Source organism: Ptychodera flava, chromosome 9 (assembly GCF_041260155.1).
Source record: "Ptychodera flava strain L36383 chromosome 9, AS_Pfla_20210202, whole genome shotgun sequence".
NCBI lineage: Eukaryota > Metazoa > Hemichordata > Enteropneusta > Ptychoderidae > Ptychodera > Ptychodera flava.
In genome coordinates, this window is record NC_091936.1 from 16,221,822 (window position 1) to 16,246,726 (window position 24,905).

At 36.2% G+C, this 24,905-nt stretch overlaps 2 protein-coding genes across 6 annotated transcripts in view; both read right to left on the bottom strand.

The window, feature by feature from the left end:
• Positions 1-6,896, bottom strand: part of LOC139140154 (uncharacterized) — a 23,186-nt gene extending 16,290 nt beyond the window's left edge. For both annotated transcript variants that reach the window (XR_011553954.1, XM_070709210.1), the window contains exons 1-2: positions 6,650-6,896; positions 133-191 (exon numbers count right to left, since the gene is read on the bottom strand). Coding sequence is in view for 1 of the 2 variants with exons in the window: in XM_070709210.1 (XP_070565311.1) it covers positions 133-191; positions 6,650-6,698 (108 nt within the window). In the remaining variant the exon portion in view is untranslated. The remainder of the gene's footprint in view (positions 1-132; positions 192-6,649) is intronic.
• Positions 6,897-8,268: 1,372 nt separating this feature from the next.
• The window catches only part of LOC139140146 (regulatory factor X 4-like), an 83,007-nt gene continuing 66,370 nt past the window's right edge, over positions 8,269-24,905 (bottom strand). For all 4 annotated transcript variants that reach the window (XM_070709201.1, XM_070709200.1, XM_070709203.1 and 1 more), the window contains 13 exons: positions 23,064-23,202; positions 22,376-22,453; positions 21,358-21,471; positions 19,864-20,014; positions 18,950-19,008; positions 18,209-18,353; positions 17,421-17,515; positions 16,830-16,947; positions 16,093-16,212; positions 15,008-15,127; positions 13,484-13,670; positions 12,558-12,675; positions 8,269-12,104 (listed from right to left, as the gene is read on the bottom strand). In XM_070709201.1, the coding sequence (XP_070565302.1) occupies positions 11,601-12,104; positions 12,558-12,675; positions 13,484-13,670; positions 15,008-15,127; positions 16,093-16,212; positions 16,830-16,947; positions 17,421-17,515; positions 18,209-18,353; positions 18,950-19,008; positions 19,864-20,014; positions 21,358-21,471; positions 22,376-22,453; positions 23,064-23,202 (1,948 nt within the window). In that variant the 3' untranslated portion in view covers positions 8,269-11,600. The remainder of the gene's footprint in view (positions 12,105-12,557; positions 12,676-13,483; positions 13,671-15,007; positions 15,128-16,092; positions 16,213-16,829; positions 16,948-17,420; positions 17,516-18,208; positions 18,354-18,949; positions 19,009-19,863; positions 20,015-21,357; positions 21,472-22,375; positions 22,454-23,063; positions 23,203-24,905) is intronic.

Below are 24,905 nucleotides of genomic sequence, written 5' to 3' on the forward strand. Positions count from 1 at the left end.
CTTTTTTGTCACCTTTCCCTAGATCTCATGGTCCATCACTCATAAAGGAAGGAAGTTGGCATCGTATAGCGGGCCGTGCATGCCGATGGCTCAATTGTATAAAACTTAATTTAGCTGCGTCTGATGACTCACCTCTGGTATGGTAATATTGTATACAAATTCACTCGTGTTGTTCACTACAGCGCCGTTTACTAAAATAAATGAAAAATCGAAAACGTGGAACATGAAATTACGATAAAAATAAACCGAATATATCGACTCAAACAGGAAAATCTGCTTCTTCTGTGAATTGCAAACCGAACGCATCGGCCGCCTCTTCAGCAGCTAGCCCCCAATAATAACGATTGTAGAGTCCATCGCGTTATTACCAATTGCAACCCACACTGTAAAAATAGCGGACGCTAGACGCGTCTTTACGCGTTCAAAATGTACGTGTCGGTGTTCAAATTTGAACGGCTAGTGTTCATATTGTTAGCACTACTGTTCATATTATTAACAATGATGTTCTAAACCTGAACACTATGTGTTAACAACCATCTCCTTCAAGTGTTCAAAAACTCAGTATCACAGAAATGTTACAATACTGTGAAACAATTAACAGTCTTTTGTGTTTTTTACTTTACAATGGCTATATTCAATTTACTACTGCCTCGCTGTCCGGCAAACGTACACGGATTTTGGTGTGACGAATTTCCCACTAAGTGAAAAATATTTCCGGTCTACAATTGCTGAAAGCATGTTTTTTCTAAAAAAGAAAGTATACAAAATAATTTTACACGTTTATTACTTGTTGAAATTTTGAAAATTTGAAAATAAAATCAGAAAACCACCATGAACGTTTTAATTTTAACATCGGCGTGCAAGAGGCGTTCTATTTCTAAACACTTGGTGTTCAAGTTTGGTGCTTTTTCCTATCCCATGATGCATCAAAACGGAAGTTGCGACATTTTTCTTGTAAGCGCACCCTGAAGTCGTGATCGTGCGGAAACATGACCAGAAAGGGTAAGTTTGCTCTCCAAAATAGTAAAAGGTATTATATTTTGAAGCATCTGTATTAATATCCTTCGAAATTAATCGTATTGTACTTTGAAATAGCTTAACTACGTGAAGAAACCTTTTTTCTTTCAGTGGCTGGTATACCAACAACAAGCTGTGATACGCGATGGTACTTTTGGCCATGGCCTATCGATCGATCTCACTCGGGTCAAGGGTCATCGTAACACCAACTTAAGCCATAACCCTTGACCTGAGCGCGATCGATACGCCTTGCATAGTACCGCAGCGTAATCACAGATGATGTCTTTTAGTAGAGACAATCGCATGTAAAAAATCAGTGAAATATCGTAGAGTATACAATGTATTGTTTCAGCATATGAGAGTTTGGCTTTTTTATTTTAATCAATTGATGACAAGAAGAAACCAATGTTTTGTAACAGTATTGAAAAGAGGCACTGTATATGAAAGTCTCCCCCTTTCCTTAACCTAATCAGTCTCTTGTCTTTCATTTAAAGTCTCATCTCGCCATATTACCTATTGTTGCATTATTTTCAGGATGTAAAAAGTTGGATTTAACTGGAAATCGAAGAGTTGTTACAGAAGCTGGTGCACATGGTACAGATAATGAAGAAGATGAGTGTACAGGTAGCTGTCTGGAAACAAGCTTGAGAACCTCAGTTCATCTCTAATGTAGATTTAAACTTCCAGGGGTCAGTAACTGAATTTTGATAAGTTTCTGTATTTTTTTTCTGAATTAATCTAAGCTTTGGTAGCATGCTATAATCAACTACATGTTGCCGGAGAATAAGCTTTCACAGACGTGTAGTCTCCTTTATCAGATGCAAGGGTGGAATGAAAAATTAAAGCTGAAAGCGACGGAAAATTCAGAGTAAAAATGTCCACTCTTAATTACTGAATTTTCTGAAATTTTCACCCTGAATTTTCTGTCACTTTCTACTTCAATTTTTCATTCCCCCTTGCATCTGATAAAGGAGACTTCACGTCTTTGGAAGCTTATGCCCTTATAAAATTTAGTTGATCATAGCATGCTACCAAACCTTAGAGAATTTTGTATTGTACCTTAACACGTCTCTTGTTCTTAGCAACTGGTTTTTAGCTTTGCCGTCAGCTAAATAGGTGGATGTGTAGCATTGTCCTCAAATTTGTACATCCCAAGGTTTTTTCTTTAAAATAGCATGTACAAATCCTTGAATATTTGGATTACAGGTCCCCAGGGATTACCCTAATCACATATGTTCAAATTATGATGAACTATGCGAATTTATATTTTTGAGGCTAATTTTGCTATTTTTGGCGAAAATCTTCTTCTCTTTTACTGACGTCTTCAATATTTGGTAAACATGTCCCTAAGAATGACCCTAGTCAAATTTGTGCTAGTTGTGATGAAATATTCAATTTTTTATATTTCATGGCAATTTTCGTCATTTTTGGTCAAAAGTTCTTTAAAAATCTTTTTCAAACCTGCTAATTGAACAGCTTTATATTTAGGACATAGATCTCTACTGATAGCCTTTTTCAGATTGTTCAAATTATGCAGAAATTTGAAACTTTGTATTTTTAAGACATTAAAGACATATCAGACATTTTAAGATATGAGGGATTACCAGAAGGTGATATTCACATTATGATGCAATCTACATTTTTTATTTTAAGGGTGATTTTTATCACTTTAGGTAAAAACATTTGTATAAAAAATTAATAGCAAGGTACACCAGAATCTTAAAGGTCTTAACGAATATGTTTTTAATTTCTGAGAAGTAGATTTTTGAAATGTCACCGATTTATGTCATTGTTTATTTAAAGATATTACAAACAAACAAAGCTTTTTGTTCATGAAGGACTTTGTTGGACAAGGAAATAGGTTTTACCCTAACAAGGACCAACTTTCCCCACTTTCTGCATGTTGTGCCTTACTGTGACACTTTGACAACTTTACATGTTGTGTTTACTTTAATGTGGAGAACTATGTATCATAGGCACTAGAGAAGCCTTGACTAACTTTCTTTTTCTTCAATTCAATTCTTGTCTATACAAGAGGAAATGTCTTTAAGAAACCATCTTACAACAATGAAGTGTGCATTCCATACATACACGTGTTTTCAACACAGTAAGTAAGCCAAATTTTGAGCTTTTTCAGTTGATTTTTTGTACATTTTAAACAAGTATGAACCTTAAAACGTAATCCCCAATATTTCAGAAAAACCTGTTATGTCATTACTTTGTTCATATTTTTTAAAACGATCTACATTTTTATGGTGATTTTTAATGCTCATGTTTTTGATAGGAGGGTGTTAGCACCTTTGGTATTTTCCTCTGACAAACTTTACATACAAATTGGCAAATGTTTATTTGCCTTACAGTAATTGTATTTTACTCTAGAAATGCTTTGTGTATTTTTAGAATAAAATAATTTTATTGAATATCAGTGGTCTGTAATGTTATTCCAAGGCTTGAACACCCCCTGAACGCCCAAAATTAAAGGTGTTCAACAAGCGCGCATCATGTGTTCTAGCCTTTAACACACTTATCGTTGAACGGCGTCCATGCGTTCAAAAAGTGTTACAGCCCTTTGAACGCGTAAATGCGTTCAATTTTTTGAACACATTTCATGTGCAACGTGTGTTAAGATATGGAACACCATGGTGTTCAATATAATATCTGATGAACACGTAGCGTTCAAAATCTGCACACTTGTGTTCAAAATTGAACGTTGGTTGAACACGTAGTGTTAAATTTCTGAACGTCTGGACGCGTTCAAAAAGTGTTACAAAAAGGCGTTTAATCGGTGTTCTATCCTTTAACACTTAACTTTACAGTGCAGGCAGCTCGGTGACGATTCACTGTTACGATCCACCAGATACAAGGAACTGAAACTTACAAATTATAAACGGATGTTTGAACTGAAGTCACCTCATAGTATCCGTTTATTTACATGTATTAAGTTATTGGCGTAGCATTTCCTGAATTGTGAATTACGCACCATTTACTTCCCGCGAGGGTTTGTCAAAGTGAAAGAGTGTTATTTCCTCCTAAAAAGGATTTGACATATTTCTGGAGCAGGTGGTATGTTTTCTATTTGTCTCTGTTACGGACTTGTTTCTCTTCACTCTCTGATTTTGTAAATATTTTTTTCAAAAGCATCATGCCTTAAATTATTTAAAATCTTCCACGGCATATTTTTCCATGTTTTAATATCAACAAGATCACCTGTCATCCCAACAACGCCCACTGTTTAATTAAAGAGAGTTGAAAACAAGGAAAATGCTGTCTTCAGTGTCTTTGAAATCCTTGAAGACTACACAGTTGAGGACCAAGGAAGATATCCAATCTGAAATAACAATTTCAGGGCGAACAGAGACATTGAAAATCTATAGCACGAAGGAGCTTTGTTAGACAGCATTATTTTAACATAACATAAACTTTTTAAAAAGCAACGTTATATCCTTCAGAAATAGCGTTTGTTGGTAAGTGAGGAGCCTTTTTTCTGTGTCCAATAAACGCAAATTTCAAACAACTGTTAAGTATAGGTAATTGTACGGGTTCGAGTAAGTTTACAATTCTAAACCTCAGGGCTTTAGCTGGCATGTTGTAAATCGCGGCCGAGTGCGGTTTACAACAGGAAACCGTTTACAGCAGGAAACCGTGCCTAACGCTTTACAATCCCCACAACCTGTGACAAAAATTGATGTAAATGTTGAAGAGTACCATTCTCAGTGCTGCTCGTCAGATACCACTACGTTAAATACCTGGTACACAAGTTCATCAGGCCATATTTTCATTCAAAATCAACACGGTGATAAGTTGTCATTGAAATATAATTTCGCTAGTTCATTAAAAGTTGTCATGTGTACAATCTGCCAGATGTTTGATTTTCGTTTGTATGTAGATAAGTAGATCTTTACGCGTGCATTGATATGGAAAGTAGTAAACCTTACGTCTGTATTCATATGATAATGAAGTCTATTCATTAAACTGTAAGGTTTACTAATTTAAATATCAATGAATCGTAATGGTTTACTTATTTGCATAAGAACAATTGGTGTTTCGATAATAAACGTACGGTGAGAACAATGTGTCATATGACCATGAGTGGTATAATATACTATATCGACATCGTGACAAAATGGCGGTCATTTTCAAAAATATGTCTAAGCTTCATCTTTTATTACTAACTCACGGTGTTTGAAGGTGTTTTTCTTACGTTACCATGCACAAAGCAAATAACCTTCTGGATGGATGACGTCACTAAGTTTTTGAATGATTCTCAACTTTACGAGAAATATGAGTGTTTACTCGCAAAACGTATATTGCACTGCAGTGTTTAATTTGCGTAGACCCTAATGCAAATCAATGAATGGCCACAAATACAGAACATCGACTTCCTGTAATCTCGGGAGATTTGTTGAGAGACAACGGAAGGACTGGCTTTCAACTTGGTAGGACTGGAATAACCGGGTACACGTACGTTTTTCTTCGGACGTAGAGTAAATTATCAGTCTTTTCACGTGTTTCAGTTTGAGCTACCCTGTGCTTATCAAAGACAAAATTTCAGGAAATATGTCAGAGCGTCTTTTATCGACGTGGTGATTTTGTGCATTATTCGTTCGAACAAGCTTGCAACTAGACATCCGTCTCTACAGATCAGATCGGAAAAACAAAATTTAATGCTTAAACTGAGACAGCAGAAGAAATAACTCACATCCCACACGAAGCAAAATTACCAAACTTGAACTCAATGCTAAAATCGCGATGATTCTGCCCTTCCAAATTGGCAACTTTAATACACAATAAATGCACAGAGTTACATTTTGCACCTGTAGTGTAGCAAAGCCTAGCGATGTGTCAGGAATTAAGTGTCACATCGCCATCAAAGATTGGGATGAAGGATGTGCGCACGTGAGGGCGAATGTGTTGCTAAGTTCAATCCCTGGGAAAAAGAGTTGCTCCTTCAGCTCCTTTAAGGTTTTTATTTTAAACAATGTAACAGAAAGAAAGCAGCAATGGTCATCCCGGTATATTTCAAAAATGAAACTATCTGCGCAAGGTACGCGCAAATATTGAGATAGTGTTTTGTTTTTTAGCAGTTGCCTTTTCCATTGTCAAAAACAGGAAAGTTTTTCACCGTATCAGTCCAAACAATGTAATGGGCCCTTGTTGTATCTGATATGCCATCACAAACAGTATGTAATAGATAGGAAAGACTTCTTTCCCCTCCTCTACTTTTTATGATGCCATAAGACTGAAGTGCATGAATAATATGAAACCGACCATTAATAATTAGCAATGGCAACACCGGTCAAGGTCGCTTATGATCTAAAGCAGAACTATACAAGCACAGTCCCTCCACTGTGATACAAGTTACACAAAGTTTCCGCAAAGAATAGCATTCATATTTGACCGTCGTACTTTCTCAGCCTGTCACTTTTGCATTAGAAGATTACTGTCGTAGGTTCCTTGCGTCCACGAGTTTTGTGATGATTTGAAGTCTGAATTTTTGAAAGGTTCTAGCAACGCAGTGGACTGCACACCATATAGACATCATTGTTTCCTGTGATATTTGACTGGCTAAATACAAGCGTGAGTTAGCAACAGACTTTCCAAATGAGGTTATTCGAAATAATGCAGTACTCACCAAACTGTTCAAACAGAAGCAAAGTAAAAACGACGACAAACACCAACATTTTAGAAATATGGTAGATCTTTGCACCTCGTACATTAGCTATCCAGCTTTACCTGTGGTACGTAGATGATAGGTGTAAAAATATACAAGCAGGAAATGATTTCGGGACGATTTTTACGGTTTAATTATTCGTTAATTTCTGACGAGCACTTCCCCGGTTGTGGGTGCTACATTAGATATTTGTGATGAGTATGTTTTCAAACAACGTATAATGCTTCAGAGATAAACGCACACGGAAAGATTTGGTTTGTGGCACTTGTTTTGTGAACATGTGACCAAACTGAGCCATCAATCAACAGAGCAGTCTCTCTCTCTCTCTCTCTCTCTCTCTCTCTCTCTCTCTCTCTCTCTCTCTCTCTCTGCCGCGCGCGCGCTCACGCACTTAGACTTTGGCGTTCTCCTGTGTCCGGAATTGTGTTAGGAGGTCATGAGAAATCGATTATTATTCTATACTGTCTATAACCCGGTCTCAGAAGACGTTTTTGAGATATATAATCGCAAAAATGACGATAATAAAAACTCATTGTAATGATAAAATTCGTCCTGCGGACCAAATTATTCTTGCCTCGTGAAGATACGAACAGGAGATACTCCAACTTTTACAGTAAGCAAGTGGGTTATAATGATATCGCTGTCATCATCATCATCATCATCATCATTATCATCATCATCATCGTTGTCGTCGTCGTCATCATTATCATCGTCTCGCCACCGTCGTCGTCATCATCATCATCAAGAGCAACAACAATAACATCATTGTCGTCATCATCATCTTCATCATCACAATTATTATCACTCTTCCACCACTACAATCAAGATCATCAAATCATCACCATTGTCATTCTCATCATTCATGTCATTATCATTACACCATTATCACAATCATCATCATCATCATCATCATCATCACAATGTCATCATCGTCACCATTATCATTACATTATTACACCATGATATAATTATAATTAAACCATCACAACCACTGTCATCCTCACTAACACATCACTATCATCATCGTTATCATCACTGTTGTCATAATGATGATAATAATCATCATCACTCTTATGCTCATTGTTTCTATCCTCATCATTATCAACATCATCATACTATCAACTTTATGTGATAATAATAATCTTGATCTTTGTTTCTGGAAAAGTTAACCCACAGAAACCTAAGGTAGTATGCGCCTTGAAAGTGAAAGACAAACTTTTGCTCAAACTTTCCTTAATGAATATTTCAACCATTCTTTTTCTAAATCAAGAATAAAAATTGGGGATCACCATGCAAATTTTGGCACTAGAGAAACAAATTACCCAAGATTTACCAATATTTGAAATTCAAAATGGCCACCATCCCTGTGCTAACTCTATGGGGAAAAATACGATTATGATTTTCGAAAAACGAAGATGGTGAAAGGTTTTTTACTCCAAGAGCTTTAAAATGAGCCCCCACAAGTGGTATATCAGAAAAGAATTGTAAAAGTTTGAGAGTCTGAATATCTGTTCCCAAGGCGCATTCTACCTTAAGCTGTGCTGAAACACAGGTCAATCAATACACCCCAGACAGACATGTTCATTATTGGCAATCCTCAGGAACCTGTTCTTTATTTATTCATCATTGAGAGATTAAAACAGATTAAAACATCCAATATATAACAATCTAGGTTAATGCTTTTTTTAAGAAATTAAATCAGAAGGAAGCTGTTTAATAAATAATTAAATTAAAACTAATAAAATGTAAAAGAAACATCTTTCATAGGCTTTAAGAGAATTGTCATTTAAGACCACATCATTGACAGTACATTTCCATTTTTTTTATTAAGTGCACTTATATGTCTCTATTCTACCATACTAACAACAGTACTTTACTGTCACTCTGCTTTCAACCAGTTACTATGGTGAAATAACCGCCATGGCAACTCTTATAAAACTATTCTCTTCCTACACCTTTTACAATTTTATACAAAAAACTTCTCCTGTTGTAAGATATTTTTTTCCGTACATATCATTCACATAAACCTAAATTCAAAGACTGGTTGAGTTGTGGACCCTGGAGGGCGTCTCCAGAGGCTATGGTCAGATGAGAGACCACATACCTAAATTATTTAGTGATACCGTGCAACCAGCGGCGATTTGCATATAAGGTCAATAACATCAATACAAGGGCGATATTACTCTGTACTTCATCCTGATTGCTCAGCATCAGCTGTTTTTACGAAGTCACGATTGAAACGGTCAAAACTAAGTATCATTGCTGCACTACCATGACTTTTTTACATTTTATACATTTCTAACAATGCCGTCCCTTTGAATTCTGGCAGCTGTCTGATTTTCAATCAGCACAACTTGAGTCATTCATGCTCAGGTCAATAATACTCAGCTGAGGTCAACATCCCACTCATACAACCAGTTACCTTTGCAAACGTTTCTATAAACAAGATGTACGGCCCAGTTGGCAATCCATGATTAAACGAACATAAGTCCTTGAAAGTCGCACGCCTCATTTTCAAACACCTAGAAATATCTTGGGATGCTTTTGGGTTTATTCAAATCACATTGGCGCATGGAAATGATCAAAACATTTCATAAAATATTCACATCCTCTACAGTCAAATATAACTTAATGTACAAACACAGGGAAAAATATAAAGCATCTAGTCTCGACAGTTTGACATATAGACTTCATTAAAAATACAATTTACTATCATCACTGATTACACACAAAAAATTTACATTGAAGCAAATCTAGACGTCCTTCAAGGCATATTGATTTTTACTCATTACCTCAAAAAAGGGGTAACCGTCAAAGTGGAAGGATTTTCCCATACAAATGCCGTTTTTTCCCTTTTTTAATAAAACAAGGCTGACTTTGTTTTTGTTCGACATAGTACACAGATTCATGGCAAGACAATGCGCGGAAGGTGATCACACTAATCAATCACTACATTGGAAATAAGATGAAAAGAAAAAAGCAAAACAAAACGTCTCGATGTCAATAAACAGCACAACTTTGGTATAGCATGTACATGCTATGAACTCACACAATATTCAAATATATCCATTTAATCCATCAATCTTAAGAACTTATAAAAGAGACTAGCACTTTGAACATTTTTTATCAGCAGCGTCTAAAGTCGTTAGTCTTACAGGCTCATTTTGCTCCGTCTCAAAACAAAAATCTGACTCGCTACAAAACAAAGCTTGCAAAATATAAGATATTTGATGATTGGAGAGACTACCATATCAAGGTAAGCTGACCCTGTTTGCATAACTTTTGGAAACAGAATCTCTTTAGAGAAATTACAATTACGTATGTACTGTATCTTTGGTCTACAGCTGTCCGGACAATTTTAGCTGTCTATCTTTGGTCTACAACACTGTTGCACAGGTAACTTTGTTTTAATTGTGTTGCTGGGCCCAATGTACTCATCCCTGAATCTGTACTCAAATCTGACAGGTGAGTCAAAGGCCTTGTCGACACCAATGGTTGTATCATTAACACACAAATCTCTTAAAAGACATTGGGATTGATGAGAGGCCGCTACTTTTCATCATAAATGGCACCTCACAACGTGCCTACAATTCTGCCGCTGTCAACCCTTTATTCACCATGGTGTGGCCTAAACCCACTGTTATCAATGGTGAGTAAGGACCTGCTTAAAGGGAACTTGGGATGACCAGGTTGAAATTCCTCCTAAAGTATTCAATCACTACTACGTATACAATATAGTAAAAAGCAAGAAAACCAACACTGACCAGGGATGAGCTAACTGAGGGTTCATTGTCAAGACTTACCTAGTGCGATCAGTACTGATCACAAATAAAAATTTTGGAGTTCAAAATACTTTACAATCTATTATATAAAAAAGGACAAAAAAAATTTGAGCTGGTATTTACAAGAATACGACTGTTTTTGCCTCATCATACAGGCAGATTTTCAAATTGTTGTCTGGTTTAGAAAATTAAGTACACCTCTAACAAGGTCTTTCTGCAATTTCTTAGGAATGAACATGTAATCAGCTAGTCGGAGATTTACCAAACCATAATTACTCTATTATAATGAAACATTTAACCTTCAAGTCAGGGAGGGTTCTTTGTATCAAGAATGATACAGAGTCTCCCTGTTTACATAATCTTAATATAATCAAACTTTGCTATGTGTAGTAGGGACGGTGGAATGCTCTGGTAACTGTACAGAGAAAACATTTCCCAGCTTGTGGCAGGTAGATAGACGTCCATGATATCAGGTGGGATATTTTGTGCCTATAACTGTGTCACTATAAAAATCACACTTGATAAGGAACGGGACGGGACATCACACGCAGAAATCTGCCGAAGCAATGAAATTTGAGATATGGAATGAGAAAAGATGCTGCTGGCTGAGAAATTGGACATAACAAATTTGAAAATGTAATATATTGTCACATGATAAAAGCTTTACCTATTTCTCCCTCCGTATATTACGAGTACACATCTGCATTGGGAAACAATCTAAACTTCTTTTGAAAATCAAGTGCAAAATCTTCATGATGGTTATCCAAGACTGCAGACTTTAATACCAAAATAATGTGTTTCTCACAAGAAGAAATGAAAAAATATTGGTGGGATGGAATCAAATGGTACAATAAGTTTTAAAGCAAATTGTTGTTTTTGTAACACCCCTGATTGAAAAGAAAATTATTCTACTTCTGCTTACGGATATCAAAAAATGAGGGAAAATCAAGGAATATGGACCATAATTATAGTACAAATAGTTTCTGAACATAAGGAGCCGTCTTTCCAGGTATCTTAAGCTGATCAGAGTGCAACTTTGTCTTCTTTTGGTCAGCATTTCCTGGAAAATAAAAGAAGGGTGTTCATAATAAGTCCAGTGTTTGGAATGGATGAGGGATATTAATTCAGGCCTAACTAGCAGTCTGCATGCGCTGATAGTGTTGACTGTACGCTGAGACTTCATTAGGTCCTTTGCTTCTCTTGTGAAGATTGCTCACATCCGTGTCTGCCAGCATCTCTCCCATTGTGCTCTTCCGCTTTCCTGAGTTTCCAGTTTCCTTGCCCTTGTTGCTATAGTAACCGTTCCCCCCGGCAGAGTACGCATCGTACCCGCTGGGGTAGGTGTTCATCGTGGAGCCGGCCTGCATGCCGTCACAACCGCTGCTTGCATATCTGTTGTAGTGCTGGTTTTCATAGTCCATGTTGCGGTGAGAGAAATTCATAAAGCTTCCCGAGTACGGGTTGGCGGTGTTGTCGCCGTAGTGCAACGAGGGATTGGCCGCGGTGTTGGACGTCGGGTAGCGGCTAGTACTGTCTGACCACCCATTCATGGTGTTATGATTCATGGAGTTGTGGAGGTTACCGTTTCCAACCATACCCTGGTCCACTCCATTCACTCTTCCGTTGAAAGAATACTACAACAAAAAAAACCAGTTTGCATTTGTCACAGGTGTACTGTTGTTACTGCAATAATAATCATCATCAAACATAATGGAAATATGCCTGCATGAGGTTTCTTTACGGAGCTTACGCAATTTTGATTATAATATTGTCTATTTATTGCAACAGCCAATCAATATTTAGTATGTACACATGAAGATTATTCCTGGCAACATTCAAGAAAACATGACTTATTATTCAAAAGAAGAACAAAGGCTTGTGAAGCGAGAATTTACTCACAAGTGGTATAAAATATCAGAGAGTGTCCCTCAAGAACTTTTTTATTCATATTGAGTATATAGATTAATATTCACGTTTAACTACTCAAAGAAAAGAAACATATTTTTGTTAAGACAATTGTGACGTGAAATCTTTGGCATTTTCTATTAAAGGAGATTGCTTTTTATTTCCAAAATGACATTTCCTACCTGTGACATGGACGGTGGGTAATGTCCAAATCTGAACGAACTTCCGTCATGTGCTGTCGGTGGGTATTGGCCACTCACTCCATGGTTATAACCACTGGGATAGTGGAACATTCCAGATCTGGGGGAGAAACGGCATGAGAGTGATAATTTGTAAGTTTTACAAGGTCAAAATTTGGTTTTAATGGGAGCTTGACAAACCATTCAAGTATTCATTTCAGAGAAACTCATATGTTCTGCAGACCTTTGAAGATTCTCTGTGTAGAATATATATCAAACACAAAGATTTGTTAATTGTTAAACAAGATGTTTCATGTAGTGAGATTCACAAGATGGGCGGTGGGCTTGTAATGTTTGATGTCAGTGTAAAAAGTGGCACACTAAATATGAAATAGACAATCTTCATCAGACTCTGAATAACATCTATCATAAGATGGCAATGCACTGACACGGAAAGAAATGAAAGAAAAACGTGACACAATGAAGAAATAGTGACAATGAAACAATGATTAGCAAAGGGCTGAGGGTGATACGGTGACAATGTGTTTGGTGAAATCTCATTCCTATCCTAACAAATTCTCAAAAACTCAACTATAGCATGCATCTTTTGATATCGAGATATAAACCAAAGAGTAAATTTTAAAACTTTCTCCCAATATGTCAAAATGGAAAGTTTTTGAACGAGCATTTAGCTCCACTACAGGCAAGTCCCTGTGGCTAGAAATGTACATATAAGCAATTCAAAACTGTATTTATTTGGGAAATGGACTCCTCTATGCAATAAATGTAGGGTCTCTCTAACAAAATATGGAGTTCCTCTCAAAACTTTGGTGTATGGGACATAAAATATGCAGCTATCGCAAGCCTTGTACGAAGCTAATTATAGAACACCAATTATTTTTTTATTTCTGTTGAACGGAATTACTTACCCAGTATTGTGGTCTTCAGATGGAGTATAGAGTGAAACCATGTGCGAATTGTTCATTGCCATGTGAGATGATGAGGCTGAACGGGAATGACTCATGTTGTCATGGGGACTGTGTGTTGCCATGGAGCTTGATGATGAGGTGGCCATGGGATTGTAGGAATGTGGGCTCTGATACGAGGCGTTTGAATCTGTAATGGATGAAGTGATGAGTGAATGATACGTCACGTAAATAAAAAGCTTGATTACGGTGAGGGATGTTGCTCTAAAATGTAAACGTAACTTAAATAGCATATGGACTTACTGGCTGGTGAAGTTACGTTTGTGCATTTTCAAAATTCACTACAAATAAAACAGAATGACAAGCTTTCTTTGTTGAGATCTTACGTAATGGTATGTACATGTATACTACAAAAGTTTCGAGAGCACCTTTCCTTAAATAGCAACTTTAACTGAATTAGTAAATTATTTTCAAAGAAATGTCAATGTAACTTTACCAGTACGCAGTAAGTAATGGTCACTGTAAAAATAGCAATATATGTAGTTCAAGAAGAAGTTGTAGATTAACATCGCTACAACAGCATATGATTCATATAATGCTTACATATAATTACAATAGTTGATGGCACAGCATGTAGGGTGGTGGCAAGAATGGACAATGACAAATTAATGGGTGATGAAGTATAAAAAGCCTTACAAAGAGATGTGATTTGGGATTCAAAGTCTGTAGTCTGACATCCATATCAAATCAGCTTAAGTCATTACAAGTGGCATATTGCTGTACAATTGATGGTTGATTCTACTCTTAAACCAGTCCTTTTCAGCTGGTATTCAGTTGGATATGGGGTCATGCATTTACAGCAAAGATGCATTACCTGAACAATCATATTATAAAATCTACTCATTATATTATGATTGAAAGCAATAAAGGCTATCAGCTATATGTATCTGATTCAAAGGACGATACTCATATGTTGGGAGTAAACTGTAGATGATCTTCATGGAATTGAGAGAGGTTGAATTAATTCTTTTCGTGCATAATTGTAAAGTTATCCAAATCAGTTCAGCAATACCACTTAGTTCCTATATTTCACCAGAAATATTGGGCTGGTATATATTTAGAAATCAGAAACCATAATTAAGGTAGAATGCGCCTCGGGGAGAAATATTCAGACTGCTTAATTTTTTACAAATCTTTTCTGATCTACCACATGGGGTAGGGGTGGGGGCTCATTTCGAAGCTCTTGGGGTAAGTAAAGTTTTCACCAGCTTTATTAATTTTGTGAACATTCAAAATGTAATTTTTCCAAATAGAGGTGACACAACGATGGCGGCCATTTTGAATTTGAAGTATTGGTGAATGTTAGGTAACTTGTTTCTCTTGCACTAAATTTTGCTAAATGACCCCTGATTTTTATTCTTGATTTGGTAACTTAAAGTTTTCTTTGGGAAAGTTTGAGTAAACGTCGGAGTTAAAGTCTTTCAAATTCGAGGCACATGCTACCTTACTGTGAGATTTGATATTTACCTGTTGGTGAGGTGGGTATGGTACTTGTGTTTCTCACTGAACTATCGCCAGTAGCTGTTGGTAGTGTCAGAGGAACTGGAGGGAAGGATGGATTTGGTAAAATAATTTCTTCACTTGAGTCTAAATAGAAGTTAAAAAAAGTATTAAATGTGTGTCTTGGTCTGAAAGTCTTGGGCTTTTTTAAAACTTCGTACTTTTAGTTCCTGTTAAAAAGGATTGCAATTGTATTATCTTTCTTGCAATTTCCAATCTTCAAGTGAAATATATGAAATATTTTTGCTGCAAGATTATTTTAACAGTGTCTGGCTAAAACTTTCCATAATCACTCAATCACTCGCAATATCTTTGAATGCACTGTGCATCACCACAGAAAACAAGTTTGATGCTGAAGCCACATTTGGTTGGAATGTCATGATAAAGTAAAGCTTTTTTTGACATTTTTATTTATGCATATTCATTTGCCACTTATTGTGTACATTTTGTGAACAAAATTGAAAATGTGAGCATAATGATGAAGATGAAATAAATCTAGATGGATACTTGAGTCTTATCAAATGCTTTGCATTGATTTGAAAATTATTGTCAGTTTACATCAGCAACAAGTATACTTTACAAAATCAAATACCAGTAATATTTTTCTCCTAAACCTAATGGAGACTGTATGTAATTGAAAAATATGTATTGTAAACAAACCTAATTGTGTTTGACAGAACAACCCTACCCCTTTCCAAAATGAGTTTGGAAATATGAAAGTCTGACTGCAAAATTCTGATTTGATTTTTCTCCAGACACAATAAATTGCTGGAATGGGCTGCTAGAACCTTTAACTGTTGACAGGTTTTTATAGTTCATATACACAGGTTTTCTGATATAAGATTGGCAAGTAGTTTGTGTAAATTTGCACACAGAATCGAAATACAAAATTAATACAAAACCCCTTTCTCTGAGTGTTCTCAGTTGTTTGCTGTGTGTGTGAATGAACTATCAGGAACCCCTTATCTAAAACCATTTCACATAGTGTTTATAGACATGGAACATGATAACTCAAAAATTGATGTATGCTATAAAACATGGAAAAAACATACCTGCCAATTGTTCTCCTTTCATTTGTCTCATGAGTTCATTGGTTCTCTCTTGCATGTGTAAGGACTCAACCAAATATAAGACGTACTCATCAAACATTAGGTGCATCAGATGAAACGAGCCTGAAACATACAAACAGCATTGTCACCTCATTTGAATGTGGAAGTTGGTTCAATAGTACTAGTAATGAGGCCCAAATGTTGTCTTTTTTGTTTCAGCACAAAATCTGAATAAAAATTTTAAAACAATTTTTCAAAATCAAACCATAATACAGGCAAGATTTATACAGCCCTATAGTAACTGGTATTCAAGCAAAGATAAAGATAACGATGGTCATAAAAACACCAGTGAATTTGACTCAACATTAAAGTCAGCCCATGATTACACAATGTAAAGAATCTTTGGAGCCAACAAAAAAGATATACATAAAGTATACATTTACTGTAGCAAAACAAAAAATTACACATTGTACTCACAAAATGTAACCTTACATGAGCCCTACAAGTATGGATTTATCACAAGGCAACCATATGCTGATTTTTTGAAAACTGTGTCGTTAAACAAACGGCAGACAAAACATTGATTCTAATGCTTTCTCATTCTAGCCTTATTTTGCCATTTGAATGAAAAGGCTTGTAATTGTATAAAATCAGGCTGAATTATCATGTTGCCATGGCTAAAGTACAAATCCCCTTGTAATGAACTGCTGCTTTGTGCAGACATTCAATCTCTAACTTACCGAAGCTTGGAGAGCTGTGTAGAGTCATGTCTCGGATCACCCTCGTACCAAAACAAGACCACATCAGCAAAAACTGGCGGGCAACTCTCTTCAACGTGGCTGGTTTCTTTGACGCAGGCTGGCAAGACAAAATATAGTCAGAATGACATGATCTGAAGATTTCAATATAAATGTGACTTTCTCAAGCAACTGCCATATCAAATTTGGATGATGAGAGCGCCGTTTTGATTTTAAATTCCGTGTGAGAGACTATTGTCTAAACATAACTCTCACAAGAAGTCACTGGTATGATGATTCCTAGAGCCTCCATCTTGGGTAGATACACGTACATTGTATACAGACATGTAACCTTTCACCCAATTATCAACCTTATGCTACTACTAAACTAAAAACTCACAAAACCTGCTTATTGCATTCTATAAGAATGTATCAAAATACAGGGTTGGAAATGTCAATTCCCTGTGTTCTTTGATATGTCAGAAGTAATAGCCTGTACTTCATTGGCATTAAGATGATGATTAAAATAAATAGTTCATTCTAGAAGTAATCCACAATGTGTAAAGTCAAAGTAGATTAAGTGACTATAGTTACCTTGACAACACACCTATCAACCATGCTATCTAACCACTCTGTGTAGGCTTCTATGGGAGACTGATCTTCAAGAATGTGACTGAATTCTGTATACACTGAAACAACATAGCCACAAAACAGTTTCAATAACAAGATGACCTGTATACATGCAGCTTTATCAACAAACTGGTTTTTGTATGATAATTTCACCAAAAAAAATGTATTTGTCACGAAACAACAGTAACTGTTACTAAATTAAACATTTTTGAAGATGCTGGCTGCATAGGCACAGGTAATTCAATTACCTGGTAGTCCTTTTAGAAATGAAATGGCTCTGTGAACACTGCATACATGGAATGGCAAAGAAGTATTAAAAGAATTTTTGCCAGCTTTATCCCTAATCCTGCCATACAGTATCACTTCCCCATGTGCCCGGAAAGTAAACACCAATATTGAGCCAAATATTTACATATTTTCACCAACTTGGCATAGTATACAAAATGTATTACAGCAGGTTTGGCCAGTAAAAATAATGTTTTCAGGGGCCTTCAAATATTCAACAGGTTTTTTGTTAAAATGCAACATATGGCCCCTGTTTATACCTCATTGGCTTTTATCGAACTTGACCTGACGGTGACATGCATGTAAAGTTGGCAGAATAAAATTTCAATGTTGGAAAGTAGCATGGTTTGCTTAGTCATCCATGACTGTCATATTGTTATCCGCGACTACTTTACATAATGTGCATGCAGTGTATTGTATTCAGATATTTCTTGACAAATCATTTCTATTTTGGAATTGTAACTCACATTTCACAATCATTTGATGATCATCTTCTTTGACATTGTCAACTGTGTAGAGCGTTTGTCTTGAGATACTGCTCAGATCAATTGTCTTCCAGTCTTCAAGCATCTGTGACGTAATGTCGTTACTGTGGATCACGGTCCTTGAAGCCTGGTGACACAAAAAATATTGAAAAATACAGTTCTAATCAGACAAGCTATCTTAATTTCACTTCCACTTCAATATGGATTCAAAGATTCTCAGGATATTTGTTATTCCAAACTGCAACAATATTTCAGCAATTTGATTCCTTTGGTAATTATCACCTTAGCAACAAAGCTCGTTCCTAAATGATGCCAGAGTTTCACCAATACTGGTAATGTCCAACAAATAAATTTTATTTAAAAAAGATCGCGATGAGACTTTTTGAAATTATTTCTCAGGAATTGTGAAATTGGTTCTTTGTGAACGGATGTTCTGACTGATAATGTAAAACTCATGTCAGAGGATCTGACCACAAGATCAAATAATAAGGACAGGTGCATAAAACAAAATTTATACAAATTTCTGTTGGCATGAGCAGTAAAATATGGCCCAAACATTGCTATATTTGGTAACGAACCTAGAGTCATAATTCGTGCTATTTTGTGTCACTGTCTGTCAAATCCAATCTTTAAGTTATATGGATTATACAGGTCTACCATATTTCAGTACTCATACGGTTTCAGTGATATCTTTTTCCATCAAGTGACTGGTAGTAAACTTACCTGACATAAATGGTTGAGGGACGTCTGTCTTTTCAGCATCTGAGAAAACCTCCTTGCCACTGTAAGAAAAATCAAAAACTTAACAGTAAAATTTCTGATCATGTGGTGTAATATGACGGTCACGTGTAGACCACTGAAGTTTACTGAACAGTGGGAGTGAACCAGTCGGTGATATTATTGTTGTAGATTCTTGCACAACAGTAATGGTGTACGGGTAGGGTGGATAGCATGAAACTCAAAGAAATGACATTTTGCCATCCTTAGCTCTCATTTATTCTGAAGAGAACAAAACCTCCCCCTACAATTCTGCTACACATCTTTGTACACTATATGCTCCTTACATTACACCGAACACAGATATGCAGTAGTGAAAAAGACTTGTTTCCTGCCAATGATGTACTCATGTCCTTTCAAACATACAAAAAGGTTGTATTTGAATAATAAGTTATGTTTTATCAATATGGTTATTATCAATTTTATTAAAAAATCCGAAAACCCACACTGCGCAAATGACACAGTGCACTGTACATGACCCATAAAAGAAACAGCAGAAAAATTTACTAGCGTAGTCCAGGAAAGTAAAGCACAAGAAGCCTTGGAAAATTAATCCACAAAAATCAAAATCAAAACAGTAGTGGTTAAAGTTAGCTTTTCAAACCTCACTTAAATGACTCAACATTCCTTGCAATACAGAACTCAAGTAGCAAAGATTGGAGTTCCACAAAGATGGCATCATGATGCACATAAAAAAGAATCTCTGCCCGTAAGCTTTTTACTGAAGTTACTGCGAGGTTGAGTCGGATGTAGTTTCTCTGCTGTACATTTTGAAAGAAAAAGAGTAAAAAAGCTTTTAATGAAATGCGAGAGAGCAATTGCTTCAAGCAATGTTCACTCGCAGAACTGATTTTACTTACAATCAAATTTGATATTTTGCAATGGGTCTGGTAAATCATCCAATGCTACCCGCAACCATTCATCCAACTGTTTGGCAAACTTCCTGATAACCTGGGTCAGACTGTCTGGTAAAGCTTGTAATACACTCGGCATCAACACACCTGATATGGCCTGTAAAACATTGACATTCCCAATGATCAATATGAAGTGAAAACCATTTAGGTACTAGCGCCCTCTACAGTTGATATTTGTGAAACTTTCCCTTCTCATTGCAAATCAGCTTAAAAGTGTCACTTTCTCATGACAGTGTACAGCACTTTTTTCAGGTAAATACTCTTCATTCGTCACCCAATGAGGATAAATGCTTAGATGGGGTTAAAGGGGCAGATTGTTATCAGCTTTATCTCTGGGCAAATTGATCAACTGGAAACAGCTTTCAAATGACAACAAAGGACTACATAGTATCAGCATGTGAATAGTCAACATCAACAAGTACCAAATGCCAGAACCGGGTACTGAAAACTGCCACTCTAAATAAACATAATCCTATCATAGGATGAGGGATGATAATGTTGAAAGAACTGGTAAGTTAGCTTTTCAAACCTCACTTTAAATGACTCAACATTCCTTGCAATACAGAACTCAAGTGGCAAAGATTGAGTTCCACAAAGACCAATACTTTTTCCAAAATCTTTCCCTTTTGGAAAATGTGCCACATGTATACAGCAATCTTGTTAAACACACTTTTCAAAGAAGCATTGATTCATGAACTTAAAGTGCTGTCAGCTGCATTGAGAGAAATAGTCAGTGGGCCCTTGAAATTCTGAACATCGCATTTCTAGTACTATTTGCAGGCACACATAGCTGTAACTTTTCAGAATATTTTCATGTCTTTTTTATGTGTCTGTGTCAAATAATTATTGTTCTCATCGCAACAGAATATCACAGCGCCTATAAATAATCAGTTTTTCAATAGCATCTGTGCATGTGCATGTGATACAGCTGAGAGACAGATTTCAATCATGACCTAATTTAATATGTCACGCTGATAACAGATTCTACATAAATCATTCCAACTCTATGAAAATAGAACAGCATCATAATGATGCTACATATCGCATTATCAATCACATAAATTATCAAAAGTTGCCAGAATGGTCTGATTAATATGAACTGACGGTAGCATCAGCGTCTCAAGTATACTAGTTCTCCAGTGATTAGGCTATTAACAGAAAACGGGAACCACATTTTATAAAACATGAGGTTGAAGCTTGGTTTATCGGTAAATTCTGTTTAAATTTTACACCCCATTGCCCTTGCTCTACAGTAAAAGAGTCCAGTCATTTGGATGTAAACAATGTGACGAACTAAGTCAATGCGGAACTGGCATTCTAAAACTGGTTTCAAATTCATCTTAGCACGTCACATGCTCCATTAGCGCGTGAAGACACTCTCTGCAGGTAATCTAAATGACTGAGGGTGATGTTCTGAATTTCCAGAAGTAGTGCACTGACCTTGTACAATATGGAATCACACACTCCCACAATATTTACAACTGGAGTCGATCCCAATATAGGTAGCATGTGTGGCGGCATTCCCTGCCAGAAATGCAGCAAATAGCTTTGGACCTGACATGGTGTGGAAAGAAAATGGGAGAAAAACAAAAATGAAAAAAGTCAATATGGATATGGTCTGTTTTCTCATAACGTAAAATTCTCTGACATGAAGCAGGCCGACTAAGTGAATTATGATTCAGGGATTTAATAGCAGGCCAGCAATTTTATGAAGATTAAATTGAATGACAAATTCCCTGTAATGGGCTGTTCAGATTTTTAATAGCGAGGACCATAAATTATTAATTTCATGAAACCACAGAAATTCACTTGAGGTCCTACATCTATAAGGGTCTGGTTTCTCGTCACTAATTACAAATTTTGCCTATGGCCCCCTTCCTTGCTATTGTTCTGGTTTGGGCTGACATGTTTTCCAGGAAAAAATCATCCACTTGGTGGTGTACGACAATATTGATACAGATAGCAAAGATCTGTGATGATAGTTTCGATTTATGTGATACTGATATGAATTTGAGCTGTTTCAAAATGATTTTTAGATATATATATGAATCACACTTTAACAATTTACACTGTCAGATTCAATCCTATTATGGGTAGTAAAAATTTTCTGCCAGCAAATGCCAGTAGACTGTGACTGGCTGAGATACAAAATATACACATGGTATTCTCATATACTGTAAATTTTGAACTTTTTTAAAGTGTGACCAGTATCTGGTTGACTGTCTCATTACTGCATCCTAAAGTACTTAATAACAGCACATCCTAATCCCTGGTAACAATAGCATTAAAGTCACAGATGAATCTTGACATAAACCGGGAAAAAAATGCTACAGTTCACAGGATTAGGGATTTTTCATTGGCGGTTGGTGTCAGAAGGCACGAGGACCATCTGTACATCCAACCGAAATTTCAAGGTGCTTTCAAAAAATATTGTTCAATGAAGAATACGAGTAGTCACCTCATCAAAGTTTGCTCGTATTACTGTGTCCAAAATTCTTTGGCAGTGGGTACGATACATCATGATAAACGTTGACACCTGAAATGTCAAAACATGAACATTATTTCTTAACAGGACATCAGCTGTAACTCTGATAATACCATATTGATGTAGATAATTTGATAGTATTTGGTTCGAGATGGCTACCTCTACTCGGCTTATCCAAGCGAAGGTTCTACCACAATATATTTTCCATTTGTGAAATGAACACAACAGCAGAATTAATATTGCTTGGGCTTCACATTGGATATTAGTAAAAGACAATAATCAAACAGATGGAGCAGCCATGATGAACACCAATAGGCTCAGCTTTACTATGGCTTCCAATATGTCAGCTCCCTGAAACAAAAGCTGTATCAAGTCCTTCTTTCTCAAAGTCTTTATCAAAGAGCTAATCTGAGTAATTAATGAGGCTGGACAAAAAAAAATTACGTTTAATTTTATAATTTTATAATCTGATTCTAGATCTTGTTTTCTGGCATAACCTGTACTGAGTTAGGTTATACACATTCACTTAAAATCTTTCAGTAAACAACACAATCAGAATCATGCAGCTAGATTAAAAAATCTGGAGGCCATAGAATTTGATGATATTGAATAATGTCAAAATGCGAGTTTATTTCCTGTGTTTTTGGTACGCTGAACTTACCTTTTCCTCCGGCACACTTGCTGGTAACTTGAGATCTTTGACACAGGGGAATTCTGGGAGCAGCGTTCCCAGCTTGGAACGGGGTGAGTAAGCAACAGTCTGTCTGGCTGGGTCTTTCTTCGCCGGATCACCAGGTGTTCTGTTGATGAAGGAATCTTAAGCTTAATATCACAACTTTCATATCCTGTAATTTGTGGTTCTTTTCAGGTGTAAAATGTCGAAGGAGTAATTCTATTAAAAGGAGGTCATTGTCTGCTGCGTGAGAGCTGCGGGATGCGTGTGCACAAACACAAGCAACTAGAAAAACAACTGACTGAAGTAGACATGAAAGAATACTGTCATAAAAGAATCGGATAGGAGATCATATTCATAGAATATCTATGAAAGATAGGGTGTCTTTCTCATTAGGTCATATATATATATATATATATATATATATATATATATATATATATATATATATATATATATATATATATATATATATATATATATATATAAAGAGAGCGAGACAGAGAGAGAGACAGAGAGAGAGACATAGAGACAGAGGGAGAGAGAAACATACACCTGTAATACATATAATAAAAACACATTTTCAAACAAGTAGTCTACGTAGATTAACACACATTTTCACACATCCAACAATATGTCTTGTATGTCTGTGTGTATAGACGGATAGATACATAGACATGATTCATTCAAATTGACTGTATACTGGTACAGAAGTGATACTATCTCAAAACTTGTATGCATGTAGACTTCTAAATTTGGTCTACGTGACTACTACGGTTATACATGTATCTATGGTACAATTATCTGGGATAGTTTGCCTAACTGCATATACCGGTATTCATCCATGGAATGGATAGACTAATCAATCTATCAACTTTCATGTGGGCCTGATAAGTCAACTGAAAGTAAACTGAATACATTTAGACTGTGTATATCTGATGTAGTTGAGTGTATACAGACTTGACACTGTCAGTCTGATACAATCTGACAGAGACTAAGCGCATCGTGGCTCGAGATCTGCTGCTATCCCTTTCATGTCTTCAAGAACCTTACAATCGATCCAAACACTGACTATATTGATTCAGCCCACAACTCGACTGAATATTCTGTTGATCTGCTGGCTGTGTTGTTTTGCAGTAGAACAGTTTATGCAGTGGTATGGTAATGAAAATGTGATGTATTGAAAAAAGTATTATAAATACAGTATGTGGATATAATTTACACACGAATTGATCAAGTTCATGCTCAAATATTCAGCAAAATGCAACAAAAATAACAAAAAAGACATGCACATCTTTGTCAATATTGCCCTATTTTCCTGACTAAGTGGTTCAAACTGGGGTCACTTTAAAAAAAAGAGATGAATTTTTCTTGAAGATTTAAGAGACACTACATCCCTGCAGTAGGGTCAGTGATACGGTGTTCTAACACACACACAATCACGGCTGTCTCAGGTGGCGATGGGAGGCGTGCACAACAGGATTATTGAATGTATTTTGTGTGGCTGTTTCCAAAGATTCACACCAACTAATGACGCAGATTGTGTCAAGGTGAGCTATTAGAGTGGCTTGAACACGTCAAATCTTTCAAAATGAAATCGTGAAAACAATAAGTGTCTCCTATTTTTCCAGAATAACAAATGCGCTTTGATGAGTGAAGGAGATACTCTCAGTTCAGACAGATTGGTATAAATCGAATATTTTGGGAAAGCCATTCAGGTTGCACATTGCAGATTTGAGATAATGAGTTTTTTTGGACAATTAAGTGTAATATTTTAAACAGATGCTAGATAAAATCCATAGAAATAGGCATAATTATGGTGCGAAAATG